This window comes from Centroberyx gerrardi, chromosome 14 (assembly GCF_048128805.1).
Source record: "Centroberyx gerrardi isolate f3 chromosome 14, fCenGer3.hap1.cur.20231027, whole genome shotgun sequence".
NCBI lineage: Eukaryota > Metazoa > Chordata > Actinopteri > Beryciformes > Berycidae > Centroberyx > Centroberyx gerrardi.
This window is the reverse complement of record NC_136010.1, coordinates 17,371,480-17,393,268: the sequence shown is the minus strand read 5'-3', so window position 1 is coordinate 17,393,268 and position 21,789 is coordinate 17,371,480. Positions and strand designations below refer to the sequence as shown.

The 21,789-nt window shown below is 44.6% G+C and overlaps 4 protein-coding genes across 4 annotated transcripts in view; 2 read left to right on the top strand and 2 right to left on the bottom strand.

Moving 5' to 3' along the window:
* The window catches only part of LOC139908023 (nuclear receptor coactivator 3-like), a 192,069-nt gene that overhangs the window by 115,403 nt on the left and 54,877 nt on the right, over nucleotides 1-21,789 (bottom strand). The window lies entirely within an intron of this gene.
* Nucleotides 1,202-5,923, top strand: LOC139908070 (aquaporin-4). The gene is made up of 6 exons (XM_071894655.2): nucleotides 1,202-1,216; nucleotides 1,926-2,117; nucleotides 2,320-2,481; nucleotides 2,577-2,741; nucleotides 5,516-5,596; nucleotides 5,708-5,923. Exons 1-6 carry the CDS (start codon nucleotides 1,202-1,204, stop codon nucleotides 5,921-5,923), a joined length of 831 nt encoding a protein of 276 aa, XP_071750756.1.
* mipb (major intrinsic protein of lens fiber b) lies at nucleotides 10,057-11,608 on the top strand. Its single transcript, XM_071894532.1, has 4 exons — nucleotides 10,057-10,416; nucleotides 10,953-11,117; nucleotides 11,230-11,310; nucleotides 11,423-11,608. The coding sequence occupies exons 1-4, from the start codon at nucleotides 10,057-10,059 to the stop codon at nucleotides 11,606-11,608; spliced, it is 792 nt and encodes a 263-aa protein (XP_071750633.1).
* Nucleotides 14,753-21,789, bottom strand: part of rbm38 (RNA binding motif protein 38) — a 13,097-nt gene continuing 6,060 nt past the window's right edge. Inside the window, exon 4 of the mRNA XM_071894598.2 lies at nucleotides 14,753-15,734. Within this exon, the coding sequence (XP_071750699.1) occupies nucleotides 15,383-15,734 (352 nt within the window). The 3' untranslated portion in view covers nucleotides 14,753-15,382. The remainder of the gene's footprint in view (nucleotides 15,735-21,789) is intronic.

The window sequence follows — 21,789 nt, the reverse complement described above, 5'->3', positions numbered from 1 at the left end:
CCCCATGGTGATCGGAGCGGTACCTCACAAGTAGTTTGTGTAAGGAAAAAGGGAGGGTGGGAGGAGACCATATTTGAGAGTATTATGTCAACATAACACAGCAACGTTTACCTTTACCTTTAACCTCGCTGCTTCTCATTCCCTGTTTGTCCTGCTGGGGAAATCATGGTCTCTCCTGTCTGTCTCACAGCAAATCTGCCCCTCTCAGAAGCCTCACCTCAGCAGCCAGGATGTAACACATCAGAGGATAACATTGCTAGAGTTGTCAATCATCCTTCTGACTGTTGACCAGAGTTTTGCTCTAGGTCATATTTACTCTACCTGATGCTGGAATGCGATATAGTATGACCTGAGAAATCATTTCAAAGCAGAATCACCTTTCATTTGCGTTTGGTCATGATATGACGGTGTGTTCTTGTTGCTCTGGTGCTCCCCGCTCAGTAATGGTCCCTTCCTCCCCATAATTGATATGGAAATTAGCCTGAGCAGCAGTGATGGGTGCCAGGTGCTCAGGACACACCGGCTCCGCTCAGCCCAACAGGAGCCAACTGGCTGAGGAACAGGACAAGGAGAGCTGTGGAAGCGCGCTGTTGAAGTCCCAGCTGCAATCAAACATGCAGTTAAGGCCATCACTGCATTGGATGTATAGCTGGCAGGACTGGGGGAAAATATACTTCAGTATGTTTCAACAAGATAATGTGTATCTGATTTATCTGGACACTGTGCAGGCCTCTGAAGTGGACACAATCACTTGCATTCGAAGATAAATCAAGGGCCCCTTGTGGTTTTCTCAAGATGTATTAAATTGCCGCTTCGCTCAAGGTCTGATGTATGGCAGAATCTGGTGGAGAAAAAGCACGAGAGGAGTTAGGTGGGGCGTTAGACAACCTTGGAGACAGTTGATTCAGAGGCTTGCAATGGTAAAGGTCTGTCATCAAATTAGAGTAGATAGGGCCGTCTGTGCAGAGGAATACATACACTTGATGCGGTGTATGGTAAGGTAAGGAGGTAAGGAGGGGGTGAGGAGAGAGAGAGGGAGAGGGAGGAGGCTGCTCTCATCAAAGGACCTCTCAGACTCTCCTCCAGAAGAGTTAATGAGCTATGTAGCAGAGAGACCCTGAAACCCTCAGACCCCAACTACACACAGACGGACTGGCAGACGATAGACAGACAGAGAGAAAACTAAAGACAACTGTTTGAAATGACGTGGCGTGAGGTAAGCATCTTATTTTTTTGCCTTACAGTTTTAGATCCTGTGTTTTCCAACTGTAAAACCTGTAAGAGCCTGTAACAAAAAAAGTAACGCACTTGACCAACACTGCTTTCACCAAGGAGTGTTTGTTTATTTGTATTTTATGACAGCACTTGAACTGTTTCAACAACAACAGTAAATTATTATTATTAGGTCAGATGGGTATGAAGTGTCATCAGTTTGGGATCATCGACGCATTTGTGTTTCACTTTTTCAACAACATGTTAAAGAGAAGTGTTGAAGTGCTGAAATACAGGTTATTCATTTGATTTTTTTTTAGTTGTTATGATACAATGAGTGTTGTCTATGTGTGTGTGTATGTTTTTAAAAGCAGTGTCCCATTTGTGTTATCCTTGACAATTTTGAGATGCGTGTCAGCCTTTAACATGCAATTTAAAACTTGTCCAGTGAAGTGAAAATTCAAATTCAATTTCTTCAAAATGTAATTAAGAGCAGATTCTACCTTGAACAGGCTCTGTGATTACAAATTATGTGACTTTTATTTCAATATGTTACATTTTATTGGCTATGAAGCTGTTTTCAGTCATGCAGCAGAGTACTAGATGGGACTTGAGCAGGGTGCCAGTTTTCCAGTTTTAATTTACCCAAATATAAAGATGCTTAGCGAGCTAAATATAGCTTGTCTTTGTTGATGTCTCCTTTCTCTGAGGAGCTACGTAGTCGGCAGTTCTGGCGTGCCGTGTTGGCAGAACTGCTTGGCACCCTGGTGTTAGTGAGCGCCGTGCTGGGTGCCTCTGTGCCCGGCCCTGGAGAGGCCTCTGGGGGACCCCTGTACCCAGCCTTGGCAATCGGTGTGGTGATTGTCGCACTGTGCCACTGTTTTGGAGAGATCAGTGGGGCGCAGGTAAACGTCTAATAGCCACATAGTTGTTTTTAAATTCACTTTTGCTTTGTTTTTTGTTTGACTTGTCCAATATATTTTATTACTGTGCATGTTGAGAACTCTTTTTTGGTGCTAACATTTGAGTTGTTTTGTGACTGCGTTGTTTTTCATTGTTTCTGAGTGTTTTTGAATATGTAAGCCTGTGTCTGTGTTCCCTGACCAGGTGAACCCTGCGGTGACTCTGGCTCTGCTGGCCACACGGAGGGTGGATGTTCTCAGAGCCCTTGTTTATATCGCCGCACAGTGTGTGGGGGCCTTTCTAGGGACCGGGGCCCTCTACCTGGCCCTGCCGCTCAAACTCACTGCAGACTCCTTCCTCAACAAGGTCAGTTCTCAACACTTTGGTGTGTTATTGTAAGTAGGAGAGACAGAAAATCCTTCTATTGGCCCTCATTCCTGCTCCTCTCTTACCTCTCCCAGGTGCCTCTTGAAATGAATGCAGCCCAGGCTCTGGGGATGGAGATGCTGTGCACCTTCCAGATGGTCTTCACTGTGTTCTCAGTGGAGGACCAGCGACGGAGGGAGTGCACAGAACCAGCAAACCTGGCTATTGGATTCGCCCACATTGCTGGAGTCCTAATAGCGGTAAGAGAAGCTCAAGATTATTCAGATCAATCTCCTTCTCTCTGTCAGAAATAATACACTTAAGGGTCATTTATGAGAAAAGCTGACAATAAGCAGTCATGGTCAATAAGCTCATGATGATTGATGGAACATACTGAGGCAGTTTTCCAGATAAAGATTAAATTTAGTCCTTAACCACATTTTATTATATATTTCATTTTTATTTTTTATATGTAGCCTATATTGCCTTGCAACAAGAAGGACCCAGGTTTGATCCCCAGTCTTAAATCCGTCTGTGTGGAGTTTGCATGTTCTTGTGGGTTTCCTCCTACATTCCAGAGACAAGTGGATTGGAGACTCTAAAATACCTGTTAGTGTGAGTCATTGTCTGTTTTATTATTTTTATTTTACCTTTATTTTACCAGGAAGTCCCATTGAGATCAAAAATCTCTTTTACAAGAGAGACCTGGCCAAGGTAGCAGCCGTACAGAATCACAGCATATTAAAATGCAGCATATACAACATGATATACAAAAATCCACAATAAAATAGAAGAACAGCTATTCAAACACAGTGGCCTATCCAGACAAAAACAACTACATGTCTCCATCACCACATTCTTTATGATGCCCTTAAATTCATCAATGGATATAAATGCGTCTAATTTTAGATCATTTTGTAGATTATTCCATGCCCAAGGTGTATAGTAGGAAAATGCAGTTTTCCCCAGATCTGTCAAAACCCGGGGTACATTAAAAAGCAAACACTTGGAGGAGCGTAGCTGATAGCTACCAGTTCTGAGACAGAGAAGGGTACAGAGGTAAGCTGGAAGTTTACCCAGTATCGCTTTATAGATAAAAATAAACCAATGCTGTCATCTACGGGTGGACAGTGATGTCCAACCCACCAAATCATAAAGAATGCAATGGTGAGTAAGGGACTTTGCATTTGTAATGAAACGTAGAGATGCATGGTACACTGAATCAAGGCTCCGTAAGATGGAGGAGGCTGCATGCATATACAATATGTCACCGTAATCAATCACAGACAGAAAAGTAGCTTCCACAAGTTTTTTCTTGAAAGTAAAGCTAGATTTATTTCTAAAATAAAAGCCAATCTTCACTTTGAGCTTCCTAACTAGATTAGCAATGTGTACATTAAATAAAAGCTTGTCATCTATCCATATACCCAAGTACTTGTACGAGGGCACCCTTTCAATGGATATACCATCAGACGTGAAAATGTTAAGATCATCAAGCAACTGTAAGCGAGCTTTTGAGAAGACCATGAACTACGTTTTCTGAGGATTTAAAACCAATTTTAAACTCAGCAGAGCAGTTTGTAATGACTGAAATGCAGTCTGAAGTTCTTGCACCGCCTGTACTATGGAGGGAGCATGCGTATAAATGACAGTGTCATCAGCATAGAAGTGTATATTTGCTTGAATGTTCTTACCCAAGTCATTTATAAAAATAGAGAACAAAATAGGTCCCAAAATGGAACCCTGGGGGACCCCTTTAGTTATCCCAAGAAAATCAGATTTGTGGCCCTCTGCCTGGACACACTGAGTTCGATCTACGAAATAATTTCTGAACCATCTAACAGTCTTAGGACCGAAACCAGCATTCCTAAGTTTGTTCAGCAGTAATTCGAAAATTGTTTAAAATGTAAGTAAAAAGCGTAAGTAAAAACTGTTTTAACTGTAAATTTACCTGGGATTCAATGATCTTAGCCAGGACTGAGAGCTTGGAGATCGGACGGTAGTTGTTCAGCTCAGAGGGGTCTCCACCTTTAAGTAAGGGGAGAACATAGGCAGCTTTCCAAATTTTAGGAATTGAATTGGACAGAAGACTCAAATTAAAAATGTGAGTAATAGACTCAGCAAAAATGTCTGCCGCTACACCTTTAAGAGATAAAGATCCAGATTGTCTGGACCTGCAGACTTTTTGTGGTCAATGGCTTTCAGAGCTTTACAAACTTGAGCAACTGATATAGTTTTAAAATCAAACAAATCCAAATTTCCATCAGTTGCAGTAGTGGCAAGACATGGGACAGATGTATTTACATTTGAGCTGTCAAATACAGACCCAGCACGGATAAAATGTTTGTTAAACTGACTGACCATGGCAGCTTTTCTCCTTAATTTCATCTGAGCCAACCAGAATGTGTTCAGGGAGGCTTGATGCAACATGTGTACCTGACAAAGATTTAATTAATTTCCAGAATTTTGAGGGGTTATTTAGGTTCTCTGTAACTGACTTTAGATAAAACTCTGATTTGGAATTTCTGATCAGTAAGGTGCACTTGTTCTAAACGTAGTCCAATCAGCAGAGGAGTTTGAAAAGCTTGGTCCCAAGATTTATTTCTTAGACGAGTTAGCTCTGAAAGACTGTCTGAGAACCAAGGATTGTCCCTACCGCTGATCTTAAACTTCTTAATGGGAACATGTTTATTAGAGATAGACAGGAAGATTAAGTGAAAATATTCCCATGCCAGTTCAACATCTGGAATCAGAGTAACTCTGCTAAGATCACTATAGTACAAATCATGCAGGAAAGCCTGCTCTTCAAAACCTTTAAAATATCTCTCTGTCTCTCTGTGATGGACTGGTGATTCTGCCCAGTGTATTGCTGGGATAGGCTCCAGCCCCCCGTGACCCTGGAAAGGAATAAGTGGGTAAAGAAAATAAATGAATGGAGATCCACATTAAAATCACACTTCTTTCTGACTGAGCTTAATCCATGGTTGTGAAACTGGCCCAGTGATTTTGAATGTCTGTGTTGTTGTCCTGTCAGGGACGGTTCTCTGGAGCGAGTATGAACCCTGCACGCTCTCTGGCTCCAGCCATCATCATTGGTTTCTGGGAAAACCACTGGGTAAGAGCCTCAGAAACCCATACGTGCCTTCTCTGTCTTCTCATACATTTCATATCTCATATCATATCGTCTTAACATGTTTCTCTTTTGCCTCTCCCTGCCTAACCTCAGGTGTATTGGATAGGGCCGGTGCTAGGTGCAGTACTGGCAGGCGTGTCCCATGAATTCTTTTTTGCACGCAGCGCATCCCGCCAGAAGCTGGTGGCTTGTCTGACCTGTAAGGATATTGAGATAGTGGAGACGGCCAGTGTGTCCCGGTCATCGCTCTCCACTGTCACTCAGAACGCCATGAGAGCCAAGCAGGCTAACAAACAGGAGAACAACTGATTACACACACATTTACACATGCGCAGACACACACACACACACACACACACACACACACACGCACACACACCATTCTGCAATATCATGTTGATGTTTATGAAATTGTAAATGTAAATGTATGTCGTGTAGATCCAGGAGTAGCAACTTTGACAGTGGTTGGGACCAAGAAAAGGAAGTAGCTTAGAGCTGTGTATGTAAACTTCTCACATGAAACCTGAATATATTAAAAATATGGTGTAATATACAAAATAATAGCTACCAACTACTTAACACACATTTATGCACAATATTACAGAAGAGGATTAGGGGCACTCAATAAAATAAAAAACGACTAATATGTAATTTTTTTCCTCACAATTCTGACTTTATATCTCAGAATTCTGACTTTTTTTCTGAGATATAAAGTCAGAATTCTGAAAAATAAAGTCAGAATTGTGAGAGAAAAAAAAATCTAAATTCTGAGGAATAAAGTCACAATTGCGAGAAAAAAACTCACAATTGAGTCGTTTTTTATTTTATTGAGTGGCCCTAATCCTCTTCCGTAATACTCTGTATAAAAATGATCATTTAGAATTTCAAAACACCTTATGGAAACATTATGAGCCTGAGAACATATGACTTGTAACTTGCCTTTAAAATAGTAATAAAATTACTTTGGTATGATCATCTTCATAGACTTCAAAGATCCACAACATCTCCCAATGTGTGACAATATGGTCTTCTTTTACCTGCACTGACAGTAAAGCCAGAGATAATATTCATTCTCAGGTGAGAGAAAAAAAAAGTGAAAACAGGCAAGGCAACAACTGGAAGTGACCACAATGTTCATCTGACACATTTCACTGTGTTATCCTTACAATAAGACATTTTAGACACATATTGGAGGTTCATAAGGTTCTCAAAATTCTGGTTAAAATGTGTGTAAGCATTGATGCTCTTTACTGCACACATTGGAGAGAAATTGATGTGGGAGCTGGGTTTAAAGGGTGTAGGGACCGAATGGGACCCATTGTTGCTAGTTGCCTATCACCGGTGTATGTAGATGAAGATTTTGCCTATATTGTGAGATTCCGTATTGTTACTTTTACATTTTGCACATCAGTAGTCATTATAATACGTGATGTAAACTCATTGAAATTCTGCTAAAAAAAAAAAAAAAAGCCCATATGTTTGCAATATTCAGTTGTATCTCATGCCTGCGAATGCTTTGAAATGCTAAAGAGGCCGTTGCCATGCACTGTGGGTTCAATGATGCTCTCAATCAGTCCATCATCTCTCTCATCTCTGTGCCTATCAGCACCCGTCTCTTCTCCAAGGCCTCCTATTCACAATGAAATGGACCTTCATACCTCTGTAATGGCTCTACACAAACACCCTCACTGAGAAAAGCTTTGTAATTAGCAATTGATACAGTGTGTGTGGGTGTGTGTGTGTGCGTATGTGTGTAATAGCATTTGTGTTTGTAAGGACATGAGACAAAAAAAATGTTTTTGTATATTACCCAGTGTGACAATATTATATCCATTCATGAAGCCCTATATTCATTGTTCATCTGTGGTATAAGTTGCCATGTTTGTTCTGTCTGAAATATGTTTTGATGTTAAAGGAGGCAAAACATACTGGGCAGTGTATTATCTGGATTTGACAGCAGGTCTTCTAGAATAAACTGTATTAGCAATCAGTGTTACACTTGCATTGTAATTTCATTTTTTGAACACACACACACACACACACACATACATGCACATGCACAGTGCACGCATACTCAAATATGCACATCAAACTTTCTCCCTCTATTTTCTCATACACACACATTGAACTATTTACACACAAATACACACACACACACACACCACATGGACAATAGCTATACTGCCGCAGTGCCGCCAGCATTTTGCATTGTGTGTGTTTTTTCTAACATGTATAAAAGGGAGGTAAAACGGTGAGCTCAGCGTTCTCCATTCATCACCCCACCACCCCTCACCACCACCACCCCCCCACCCCCCCACCCCCCCCCCCCCTCCTGCCCAGTGATGGCTCTCGACTGGTCAGCGCGATGCCCCAGTACTGGTCAATAACCCCCCTGTCCCCCACATCCCCTGCCCTGCTGCACCTCCCCCCTTTCCCTAACCCCACGCACAGAATTTTCAGGGCTTTGGTTGGACGTCCTCCTGCAATGTCCCCCAGCCCACCACCCCCCAAACACACACACACACACACACACACACACACACACACACACACACACACACACACACACACACACACACTCTCACACAATGCAAACCTCTGGCTAATCAATTCTGCTCCGAGCGGACAAGCACCTCCTGGAAGCGCCTGTCAGAACAGAGGACAGAAACCACTCTGCATGTAAATTATTATTATTGGTTCACTGCTTGGTGCTCTACAATTTCCACACTCTACTTTCATTTTCAGTGTTCTCCTTTGCAATGTTTTTCTTCTTTGTAGCCCACCTGATAAAACAGAATGCACCTTCTGGTGTTACCATCCCATGGCGTTGGTTGTAGACCAACATCACTGAAGGCCCCGAGCTTCAGAGCCAAAGTCAAGTTTGTTACTTTTGTAAATTCGGCATCCTGTCTGGATCCCATGGGCCTTGGCAATGACTGTTGCCACTAGAAAGACAAATTCCTTTCTCTTACACTCTTAAAGATCACTGATTATTGTCAGCAGTGGTTGATGGTGTATTTGGCCACAGAAACAAATATGATATGAGATGATAAAACGGGCAATACATGTGACGATAAACTTTACCATATAGTCTCCACATCGTTTATAATTAGGAGTGAAATGGGTGGGATCAATAGGAGCTAAAGTCTTGCACCTAATGCACACCTAATTGCACATTCGCCAGACATATTCGCCAGAGTTCATTAACATCATGGACAATGCAAAATGCAGGCTTTGTCAGTTGAACACCCATTTACCTGTGTTACGTCTGTGCTTTTTTATTAAGTCAACTATTCCTTGTTCATATGTGGCCCACATGCTTGTTACAGACAATGGTTTCACAGGGTCAGGCATTTCAGTGTATGGGTCAGTTCAACGCTGTTAGCTTTAGGCTCTTCCGTCCGGGGCCCCAACTGCGGATCACTGTATTATCTGTGTGTGTGTGTGTGTGTGTGTGTGTGTGTGTGTGTGTGTGTGCGTGTGTTTGTGTGTGTGTACATGTGCGTGTGTTTGTGCAAGCAAGTGTGTTTTCTGTCCTCCGCCATCAGCACTTGTTTCCCATGATTATGACAGTTATGATATGTCAACAGATGACATACGCCCCAAAGAAAACTCTCCCTGCTCTGCTCCAGATGCTCTTCGCAAAGGCTATTTTTCACCCAATTCCCACTCCTTGAATATGAATAACATCACTGTCATTACTTTCTCTTTCTGCCATCATCTCTTTACTTTCCACCAAATGCTCCTTATGGACCTCCTCTCATTCTTGCTCTATCTGTTACTCTTCTCGGATACACTGCCTCTCTTTCTGCCCCGGTCTGTTATGGGGGGGGCGACAGAGGGGTTAAGTTTGTTTGATTTGGGATGTCCAGCATTGCCGCCCCCCGCCCCTGGCCCTACAGGGGGATTATGGCGTCACTTGGGGCCCCTGGGGGGGTATTATAAAGCCCCCGTCTGGCCCTCTCCCCTCCGTCAGAGAGGCTAAAAGGTCCACAGGACACTCTGTCTATCCCTGTCTCTACTTTAGAAACTCCCCTTTAGCATTGATGCCCACCTCCTCTTGACAAGTCATCCTACCTGAGATCTCCACCCACACTCCCACATATTTCACACCTATGTCTTTGCGACAGGTGGACAGAGGTGGCAAGCGAGCACAGCTGAGTTGACTTTACCAACCCAGTTCACGGCTTGGTAGAGATTTGTTGAGTGGATTCGTCTGTCGACGTTTTGAAAAACTGTTTTGTCTTTGAACTGATTCTCTGCGTGTTTTGGTCAGCCAAGTTAGCTGACTACAAAAGGGAGATCATTTTTTGTTATTTTGGCATTTGAAGAGTGTGAACGGACCGAAAAGGTACGCAATTACCTTTTCTAGACTCACCCTGACAGATTTGTTTTTAAAGAACCTTCTTCGTTCGGTGGGGAGCCTCAAGTGAACAGTCACCATGTGGGAGTTCCGGTCCATGAATTTTTGGCGGGCGGTCTTTGCAGAGTTCTTCGGGACCATGTTCTTTGTGTTTTTCGGCATGGGCGCTGCCCTGCGCTGGACCACCGGGCCTCACCATGTCCTGCATGTGGCCCTGTGCTTTGGGCTGGCAGCTGCCACCCTCATCCAGTCCATTGGCCACATCAGTGGCGGCCACATTAACCCTGCCGTTACCTTTGCCTACCTTGTCGGCTCACAGATGTCTCTTTTCCGCGCCATGTTCTACATGGTCGCCCAGTGCCTGGGTGCCGTCGCTGGGGCCGCCGTGCTCTACGGAGTCACACCCAACAACATGAGAGGCAACATGGCGATGAACACGGTAAGGACCCACCATGGCTTTTCCGGAAACCAGCCAAGTATACTACATAGCAATACTGAGGAAGGCTAGGTAGACACTTTAGGGTCAGTTGATGATTTGATTACCATCCATGGACAGAGGGAGATGTCAGCAGAAGATACATACATTTTAGATCCTAGATATTTTTTGAATCTAGTAATGGAGAATTCCACTGGTCACTGGTCCACTGGCATCTGAACGGCAGACAGGAAGAATGAAACCTGTCTATGGAGGGCTTGAATCATCACATTGGATAAGAGATTCCAAGTCTGTTTTATAGAGTATAACCAGGCCATCCATTCAGAAATCTACAAATCCAAATACTCTACTCTGCATAGTTAACTGAAATAACAAGAGACCATCTCAAGATGAAGTTCAAACTCAAGTGGCCTTTCACCACAGCAGAAAACCCATTCGTTCATTAGATGTGAAATGCATCCACAGGAAACCTCAGGGGTGATTTCTTTGACTTTTGCAAATTCTGTATACACATGTTTTTCTTCTCTGTGTGTCTCCAGCTGCAGCCTGGCATCAGCCTGGGAATGGCCACCACTGTGGAGGTGTTCCTCACCATGCAGCTCGTGGTGTGTATCTTCTCCGTGACCGACGAGAGGAGGAACGGACGCATGGGATCTGCTGCTCTCTCCATCGGCTTCTCCGTCACCATTGGACATCTCATGGGGGTGAGGAGCATAGACACACAGAGACACGGACAGAGACACAGACACAGGTACATACACATATATATGTATTTAGACAATACAGTGAAAAAACTCCCTTGACTCTGTGTTTTAGATGTACTACACCGGTGCTGGAATGAACCCTGCTAGATCCTTCGCCCCTGCTATGCTGTTCAGGAACTTCATCAACCACTGGGTAAGACCTGCACTCACACTGAAGAAATAAATCCCTTCTCAATGGGGGTTGTAAATGACTGAACACTATATGTGGAGAGAGATGTATTGAAGCTAATGTGTTCTTGTGACAGGTGTACTGGGTCGGGCCCATGATAGGAGGTGCCATGGGCGCTCTTCTGTACGATTTCATGCTGTTCCCACGCATGAGGGGTCTCTCCGAGCGCCTGGCCACACTGAAGGGCAGCCGACCCCCCGAGGCCGAGGCCCAGCAGGACACCCGCGGGGAGCCCATCGAGCTCAAGACACAAGCCCTATAAACCGGCCCCCGCCCCCCCTCCGACTGGGGCTGAGGGACGAGGGACAAGGCCCTGTGTACGCCAACCCCAACCCACACTGCCCCACCCCAACCCCCCACCCCCCGCCCACACACACCCTCACACCCCACCCACGACATCCATCGCACAACACTAACCCAAATACTTTCACATCTAGACACGCTGACTAACAAATAACAAACGGCATAAACCGATACCGCTGTAAAAAAAAAAAAGATAAAATTTAAAAAAACACACACACACATACATACATACAGGTTCACAACCTTCAACCTCAACATGCAACGAGACTCCTCTCCCCCCCAATCCTCACTCTGTATCCTGAACTGGACATTGTGTTTTTGATAAAATGGCAACCAGAGCCTGAGCCAACTTGCCTCGCTGTCTCCTCCTGTCTGCTTCCTCCTCCCAGCTAAGGCTTCTTCTTCTGCCACAGCCACACAGACGCGGATCCTTGAATCCAGCGGAGAGGTTTGCGGAAGGGGGGGGATGTCGGAAAGGGGGGGAGACCCGGGGCGTAAGGGCAGGATGAGGGTGAGGTGGGGATGTAGGTATACGGGAAGGGTAAGAGGGTATACGGGGTGGGCAGGTGAGGGTAGAGTTAGAGGGGTGGGGGTTGGGGTGTAGATGGGGGTTGGGGTTTGGGTCGGGTAGAGAGGGCAACACTCTGGGTTTGTAGTCGTTTAAGGTTGAGTTAGACCAGTGAAGATGGGCATGCTTTTCATTATTCATCTGAATTTATCTCTCCATTTTATTTCATTTTTTTTTTCCAGTTTCATTTTGTTTTCTGCACTTCAGACACAAGACGTGGATGTATGATACCATTAGATTTTACCAGGGTTTCATTTTTCAAATCACTACATTTTATCTGTGTGTTTGTGTGTGTGTGTGTGTGAGTGTGGATGCTTCTGCAGTATGTGTGTGTGTGTGTGTGTGCGAGTGTGAGGGTGAGAGTGAGCGAGTGCATGTGTGTGCCCGCGTGTGTGCCTGTACGTATGAGTGTGTTTGCAAGTGGGTGTGTATGTGTCCGTATGTGAACGTGTGTGATCGAGTTTGCAGATACAGTACTTTTTATTTCGTTTTATTTTCATTACCACTCTCCTGTTCGTACCATGACTATGTTCATTTTGTCATCAATTTTTAAGACATTATCATTTCTCCTCCCCTCACTGTGGTATTTGCTATGATATTCATTTTTACATAAACCATCTGCTTTTTTGTTCTGAACCAGCGCAATCCAAAGGAAATGTTGTATCCCAGACTTTGACCAGGTCTGTTCACTGCAGATCGGCCGTGCAAGCTTTACATTGAGTCTCCTTTTATTATTTGATCCTTACTGGGAGCACAAGGCAGTTTCAATGATATTTAAATGATAATAAACATAAAAAGTTGATACAAAGTTTGTGTCATTTGTGTTCACTTTCGTTATGGAGTATGGAGGAGATTGTAAGCTGCAATATACAATTGTGGCCACAAGATGGCGAAAAGAGTACGTGTCAGACTGACATTCAGCATCAGGAACATTAGGTAAGAGCTCACACTGGTGAAGTACACTTCAAGGAAAATGATGCTTTAATAGGTTACAGTAAGATACAAAAGGGAGCAGGGAGAGGGAGGTGTAGTGAAGGGAGGGGTTATCTGGGTACGACAGGTTCCACCCCAAAGGCAGACTATTGCAAGTGTTTGATAAGAGAGATGGTGGGGAGATGGTTAGAACCAACACATGTATTTATCTTCCCCTCTCTTCTGTTTGGTGCATCGTAGCTGATAAACTTTGACCTCCCGCCCTCCCTAACAAAAGAAAGACAGTAAAGAGTTTTGTGGGAGGCAGCAGTTCAGTCGCTTTAGTGACTATAGGAGCCACAACTTTTACATGAATGCATTTAAACGTTTCTAGGGCAAACAGAGTGCAGCCCTTCTCTGTTGTAAGCTTTGTACAAAGGCAGAATGTGTTTATTTTACTTTATTTCACTTCATTTTATCCATATGGCCTTCTTCTCCTCCTCAAGACTTTTTGCCAGACCACCAGTGTAGAAGAATCTTGATTTGGACATGCAGGTCATTTAAGTGGAAAAGGGAGGAACAGGGATCAAGATGGCTCAGAGCATTTCACTGCATCTATGTGTTGTTCTTCACACATATTATGTACATTAGGGGTGGAACATGACTAAGTTGCGTGTGACGCCCTTGGCTCCCACTAGCCTCTGGTGTTTGGGCGGCGCAGTCAGGGTCAAAGCTGTGAATATCTGCTGTGTAACATGACAGCAGCCGTTTCCCCGCAGATACTAAACCACTGTTAGTGCTTGAAAATAAAACTGAAGGACGAAAGCGACTGTCATTCCGATCACTCTCAGAAAAGATATCATCACTTTACTTATTTAGAAATATTCTTTTTATTTTGCATATTTGTTTTGTATCTGCTGTATGGCTTGGTTGTAGACAACTAAAAGGTGGTGCGACGGCACTGACAGACTCCAATATCATCGCTGAAGCTTCTGTCTCTATTCTGCAGCTGGGAAAGACAAAGGAGCAACTCTGACAATTACAATGGGCTGGAATAGGAGCTGGGTCCTGACACTGGGGTGTACTGCATCTCTCTCTTTCTCTCTCTCACACACACACACACACCGTCACTCACTCAGACACACACACACACACACACACACATATACAGAAAAACAGACACCAAAAAAACAATGCACTCACCCACATTCAGTAAACATGAACACGTAGTTTGTGCACAGTTGTGCTTCTTTACATATACACACACATACACATTTGCTTGATATGTATTACTATGTAATTTAAGTAAGTATCGCAATATCAAATAGTCCCCAAAGACCAACTCCAGCTTGGGATAACTGCCGCTCTTGCTCCAACATTTACAGGTCAAAAGTAGCCTAAGCTGCTGCAAGACTTCCATGTGATGAACATTGTATTTAAAGTGTTAACAAGGTCTTTCTCTGAGTAACTTTCTAAGAGTAGCAATACAAAAACTATACACCAGTGCTGCCTACCTTATTCATGTTCATCCTAATTGCATATTCTGTTAAACTGTGATTATCGTTGTGTAATAACTTGCCAGCAGTAGATAAAAGGAACAAAAAGGAATCCGACGGTCAGAAAGAGTATAAACATTGTTTTTGTTCACTTGAGATAAGAGTATAATATAAACGACAAACACAAATTGAACCACGTACAGAGAGAGGTTTCTAAGGCCATGGACAGAAAGGTAATCTTGAAGAAGAGGTAATTGGACCTGCATTTCTGAAAGAGGAACTGGCTCTCAGCTTGGCTAGTATCCAGCATTCAGCTCAGTAGAAACTGCAGCCGCAGCATCATATCAGACAGATATATTTCTTATTGTCTTTACCCATCCCCCTCCTCAGCAGTCACAGGTTGCTTCCTCGGCCCAAACTCTCCGCCAAGGGTGAGGGACAAGAGGGGAATTCCCAACAGATTACCACGTCTTCTCACTCCAGCCCCTGACCTTCGCCACTTATGAAAAACATTCATATCATACGCTGACGACAAGAGCAACTGAACATTTTCCTTAACTTTTACAACAATAACATAAAAAAAACAGGAACGAGAGTGCTTTCTAAAAGCCCTTTGGATTACATCACACTCTCTCCCCGATTATCCAGTCTCATCCTGATGATGTCACAGGCCGTAGCGCGACAGTCACACTGTTTCAAGTCATCACCGGTTATGGCAGCTCCAACCCCGTCAACGCTCTCCGCCTTCCTCAAGAGCTCACTGCATGCGGTCCGGCTGGTGGAGCGGGTAGTGGAGGAAGGCCGGGGGCGGGGCGGAGACGGCGGCGAGCGGGGCCAGGGGAGGGTGGATGGGGGTAGGGGGGGTGGGGGGCGCGGTGATGGCGGGTCCCGGGGTGGCGGGGGAGAAGCTGTAGCTGAGGTAGCCGGCAGAGGGTGACGGCGAAGGGGTGTAGGGGTACTGCTCCAGGCCGGTGGGGGCGTAGTGGCTGTAGGCGGAGCTGTAGTCCAGGTAGGGGGAGGCGAGAGCAGCCGCCGTGGGGCTGAGCTGGGACTGCAGCACCAGGCTGGGCTGCAGGAACGCCTGGGGGTACACATACTGCTGGGCCAGCCTGGATGGACACACCAAGAGGAACAAGGTTACTGTGATACACGGAAATATACATTCATACTACCTCACATAGTAGAGGACAAACCTGGAAAGCAGCAGAGAGTTTCTTACGCAATATACTTACATTTTCCATTTGGAACATTTAGCTCATGCTCTTATCTTAGTCACAATGAGTGCAACAGCAGTTTAAGCTTAAATCACCGACGTTACAAGAAGCTAATGGAAAAGGAATGCAAGGATCAAAGTCATAAAAGATATTAATCGATAATAGAGCGTAACTAAAATTCCTAGAATGAAGGAAGAATAATAGAAAAGTGCGAGGTAAAGAATTTGTTGTTTTTTTACACAAACACTGTGTGTGTGTGTGTGTGTGTGTGTGTGTGTGTGTGTGTGTGTGTGTGTGTGTGTGTGTGTGTGTGTCTGGATTTCATCCTTACTACATGGAATGCCGATCACAATGCAAGCCCGGCCACTTCCATATCTGGTTTTAAAGATCCAAAGGCAATGTGAGCAAAATTTGATTTATGTTTAGAGAAATTTTATTATATCAGGATAAACCCCTTGAGATGTATCATCTCGTTTTCATCTCGTATGTCATTTGGTGTAACCCAGTCTGATCTGATGATAAAGTCGCATTGAAACTCGCAAGTGTAACCATAGCAAAACGCACACAGTCAGAGATAGAGCTGCATATTTGACATAAACAAATTACCACGGAAACACAGCTGAATGGACAAAGATTTCTATCAATCCAAATGAATTGCTACTTATCTCTACATCCCAACACTAAACCAGTCTCCTAAAAAGGGCATCCTCCTCCTTTAATAGCAGTTATCACCACCATTGCCAATGCCTTAAAATAGACCTCCTCCCTCGTGTATAAGATTAATTAGCACACTGTCTGAGAAATGTTAAAATGAAGAGCTTTGTTCCAAAATGAAATATCCTCCACTTAAAAACGTAGCACCAACTGTTAACAATTTTTTAACTACAAACAGTTGTAATTTTGAAATAATGAGGGATGAATAGTGGATATTCTTTTCCAAAACATGTGGTCTTTGGACTTTGAAATAGGACTCTTTACTACACAAACAAGAACATGCAGAGAGCACATATGCACACACACACACGCGAACTGCCACAGCGGATGCAGGGTATCAGATCTGTGGAACTCGTAGCAATAATGAGAGACAAACTGTTCTACTGTCCTCCTCTATTCACTCATGCCCTTGCCTGGGGCTGCCCACTTAACCTGAACTGCCTCAGTTACATCTGGCAACAGCAACAGCGATCATATCAGAAGAACTAGGTTACGCCGCACTTAAGTAAAAACAACCCAACATGACAGTATTTAACGCTTTACGTTCCCGGGATCAGCGCCTACAGCCCATACCCATTAACCTGACAGTAACCTTGTCACTGAAACGGTGTCGGGACGGGGGGATCACTGCAGTGTGAGGCGGCCCGGAGCTGCTGCTTACCCCCAAACACAGAGAGAGCAGGGATCAGGTGTGCTTACACAACAAACACTGGGTTTGGGCCTGTTCACACCCTCTCTGCTGTATACACAACACACACACACACACACACACACACGCAGGCGCACAGACACACACAAGCATGCATGGCTGCTCATATATTCTCATGCTCATGCACTATTTATTTAACCAGGTTACTCCTATCGAGATGAAGTATATCTTTTTCAAGGGAGACCCGGCCAAGGAAGCAGCATCATGACAGACGGCAGTTGCAGACTAACAACACATGAAGTAGGGCTGAACGATATTGACAGAAAATGTAGTTGCGATTATTTGACAGAATATTGCAATTGTGATTCAAACTGCGATTCATATTATCACAAGTTTTTCTTGTCAGAAATTTTGTAGAACTTAGAAATTGTTTAGACAAAAGTGATTATGTTAGGATTTACTGAGTTTGAGTAGGATGAAAGGTTTTCACCAATATTGTACTTGATTCATGAACCAAAGATTACCCGCAGCACTAAAACACCTTGTTCAGAAAGCCATTGGGACGCCTCTCTCTCTTAAGCAATAAATTGCAGTCTCTGCGATTTGGAAATTGCAGAAGTTCATACTGCGATTTAGATTTTTATTTTCTATTAATTGCTCAAACATGAAGTCAAAATACAGTCACATGCTAACAGTAGTCATGTCCACAGAAGCCCATAGCAGCATGGCTACCCCCCCCCCCCCCGCCCCCTCCACCCCCTCCCCCAACTCTCCATCAGTGTCTCCCAGAGCAGAAGTGCAGTGTCATTCCCATGGCTGTGCGGAGCTGCTTCCCTGCCTGTGCGCTGCGCTGACTGATCCAATGTGACAGTGGCATCGTACGAGAGGGAGCTGCGCCTCGCTTCTTTCCTCCCCATGCCCGGCATCATCATTGGCTGTCAAACACACATACATACACACACACACACACACGCAGCAGGGGTATAGACACAGACACACACACATGCACGCACACTGTGACAAACAAACAGGAATGAGGAAGCACACAACACACACCGAACCACCAGGTCACACACAAACCGCATTCGCAAACAGTTAGTGCTGCATGCACGCACACATGTCCAAAAGAAATGAGCACATACACACACACACACACACACATTAAAGGCTGTGTGTACATAAGCACTGTACTCAGACAACAGCCCACAAAAGGATATGGGGGGGGGGGGGGGGGGACAGAGATGGCAGGGTTAATTGGCACAGCTGCATGGGTGTACGCTCACTAACAGACCCACGAGAGCAGAATAACCTCCGCTGATTCTACTCAGTTACTCCCTCACAGCCAGCTTCCTCTCCACTCCTCCGCATCTCCTCGCTGTCCTTTTTCCAAAACCAGCGGGGTAAGAGATAGGACGTGCTAGAAAAAAACAAAACATCCGCAGTAGTTCCCCCCCACCCCACCCTCCAACACACACACACACACACACACACACACACACACACTGGTGAAGGGGTGAGGGTTAAGGTCGGGACTCCTTGGGCGAGAGAGTGAGCGAGAGGCGGAGGAGAAGTGAGAGATGCTGAGAGGTGAAGGATCAGCCATCATATCCCTCATGCCTTAGGACAGCCATGCTTTTAATAGTTCCGGTGAGGGATGTGAGGAGGGTGAGTCAGTCAAAGAGACAAACACATACTCGTGGAGACACACACACACACACACACACAGACGACCCCTCCGCCCTCTCTCTCTCTCTCTCTCTAACACACACACACACCCAGACCCTCCCACACACACACACACACACACATAGCTTGAGGGAGGGTGAGAGATAGAAAGGCCAACAACAGCGTTGGACACTCAGCTCTCTGACAGCATGTAAGAAATGGGTTTGAATTTGATTAACAGAGCTGACCAAATATGCCCAAGCACATACACAGAAATGTTGAATATTTCTGGGCCGAAGTGAATAAAATCGTGAGACGCAGATCATAACGTGTGCCATCTTTTTTTACACGCGATTGAGCACAGCGGGGTCTTTGTGTGTGATGAAAACCTTTCAACATGATTGTTTTTGGTGGGGTTTTTATTTTTTTATTTTATTTTTTTTAAATTGGGCTTTTGATAATAGAGGATCCTACTGAAGTGCTTCTGCTAATTGGGTCCCTGGGTAAGAGGAATAAACACCTGAGGGTTCACAGTTTACCTAAACCCCTAGACAGAGAGAGAGAGAGAGAGAGAGAGAGAGAGAGAGAGAGAGAGAGAGAGAGAGAGAGAGAGAGAGAGAGAGAGAGAGAGAGAGAGAGAGAGAGAGAGAGAGAGAGAGAGAGAGGGCGATGACTAGAGGGAAAGAGTAAGAGAGAAGGAAAGAGAAAGTACGATAATTTAGAGGGAGAGGACTGAGCAGGGAGGCAGTCAAAGAGATAAGAGAAAGAGAAAGAGAAAGAGAGAGAGAGAGAGAGAGAGAGAGAGAAAAAATGGAGCGGAGTTGACATGGCGTCGCCCACATAGGCTGCTGGAGTGATTCACTGATGTTTCAGCGAGGAACATCTTGCTCTCTACTGTATACACGTTTCACACGTAAAGAGGAGCTCCGGCGTCCTGTCGACCGCCGGCCCCAAAGCTTCACTGAACCCAGCCACAACTACGCCCAGCCACAGGTGTACGTCTGTCTTGACTGCCCCCCCCCCCCCCCGCCTCCCTCCCTCCTCCCTGCCTCACTGTTTCAACAGGAAACACTCCCCCGCTCTCCACCCCGCAAACACACTCACCGCACATCTATCCCCTTCCTCTTCTCTCTCAAAAAAAAAACCAAAAACACCCTAAAAGATTTTGAGAGACCTTTTTTTGAATAATTCTCACTTCTCCATCAACATCCTGGCATCTGCTGTGTCTGACAAGCGACTGATGATGGGTTCCTCTGCCGCGGCTGCTGCCAGCTTTGGGTCCAGCAGGCAGACAGTAGGCAGCCGTGGGCGACAGATGACCCCCCCCCCCCTCCCCCCGAAAGAGAAACATCCTTCTCCTCCCTCCCCCCGCTCAGCTGTAGCTCAAAGCCACTTCTGGCATCAGCCGGTCCTCTGTCCTCTTAAAAACTAAAAGCAAATATGCCAGAACAGACAGACAGAGCTTGGCTTTGTTTGAGTTTATCTTTGTTATTTGCTGTTTACAATGGGAGTGTGTCAGACAGACAGACAGACAGACAGAGCCATGTGTGAGCCGCGGGCCTCGAGCCCCCTGGGAGCCCCACAGCACTGAAGATGAGGGAAAAGAGGAGAGGAGGGGGAGAGGAGCGAAGAAAGACCTGCTGCCATATTTAGATATATTATTAGATATATATGACTGCTGACTCTGGGACCAGTTTTCTTCTTCAGTGATAGTGAGGTTTATATACTAGTGGGACATAACCACTGATCCTACATCTGCACAGATCAACAGATAGTAATAGTTTGTAAATCGGTTTGTAAATCCAGTCGCCAGGAGGAGAGGTTGAAGGCGAAGAGAGCTACAGAGCTGGAGAGCTTAAAGGGATGGGGATAGTTAGCTTTCACGTCATTTCAATCCATAAAAAGCAGTTGACTCAGTGTTACAGTTGCTGGGATACTGAAAGAAGAAGTTGTTTGTTGTTGATTTCAGCTCCATGGACTTGCATCTACACTGCTATCACATTGCGAACAAATGTGGATAATCTCTCTTTCCAATATGTCAATAACAAAAACACTGAAATTGGTGAAATTGGTTGTGCTTTTTGTGATGGACTTAAAAATGCATAGGCTTCTTTAAAGCTTGAACTATTCCTTTAAGTCAGTCTAAAAATAAACGTCCTTTCACTTTGCTGAAAACACTGGCATATATGAGTTTGACCGTGGTCGTACTGGTAATGTCAACAGCACATCTAGTCTCAGGGGCGTGAACAGTGAGCTGGACAGATGGGCAAAAATCCTTACGTTTTAAGAAATACGAATGAGAAAATACCTCAAGCTTATGTGGATTATTTATCTCTCTTTGAAACATGTCATATATGTCTCTTAAGGCAGTGTCTAATTAGAAGCATCAAGTCACAACCTGGAGGAATTAAACCAAAGAGGCTCGCCAAATGTTGTATTCCTTAAAACAGACAATGTTAGCATAAGTCTCTTTCAATTTGTTTGTTTGGTTGTGGTGGACAGAATGTGTTAAGCAGACCAGCTGCCAGACCACACTCCTAAAAAAAAGAGTGGGTCACCTTCAGCACATTTTGGGAATTTTCAATGTGTTTCTGCTTTTGGGACAACACACATTAGTGTCACACACAGCACATGGTTATAACAACACATACCGATATAACATGTTGTCAATAAAATACGTTGTGTTGACAAGAAATGCAAATGTATGTTGGTTCAAACCAGACACACAGATGTGTCTGAAGTGACACAATCCTTTTTAAGAGTCTGTGAGGAATGTGAAGCTCAGGACTTGAGTATTGCTTGGTTTCACTTTATACAATTTCTTCAACTGCAGGCTTATATGAAACATATCACATCTTACAATCATCTCAACACTTGAATTTAGAGGTGCTTTAACCATGGTGTGACAAACAAAGGGCCACC

Excerpts from the sequence above, each read along its gene's own strand:
- LOC139908070 (XM_071894655.2), top strand. Across the intron at positions 2,742-5,515 it reads TTGCTGGAGTCCTAATAGCG|GGACGGTTCTCTGGAGCGAG; the intron begins GTAAGAGAAGCT and ends TTGTCCTGTCAG. Across the intron at positions 5,597-5,707 it reads GTTTCTGGGAAAACCACTGG|GTGTATTGGATAGGGCCGGT; the intron begins GTAAGAGCCTCA and ends GCCTAACCTCAG.
- mipb (XM_071894532.1), top strand. The coding sequence starts at position 10,057 with ATGTGGGAGTTCCGGTCCATGAATTTTTGGCGGGCGGTCTTTGCAGAG. Across the intron at positions 10,417-10,952 it reads GCAACATGGCGATGAACACG|CTGCAGCCTGGCATCAGCCT; the intron begins GTAAGGACCCAC and ends GTGTGTCTCCAG. Across the intron at positions 11,118-11,229 it reads CCATTGGACATCTCATGGGG|ATGTACTACACCGGTGCTGG; the intron begins GTGAGGAGCATA and ends TCTGTGTTTTAG.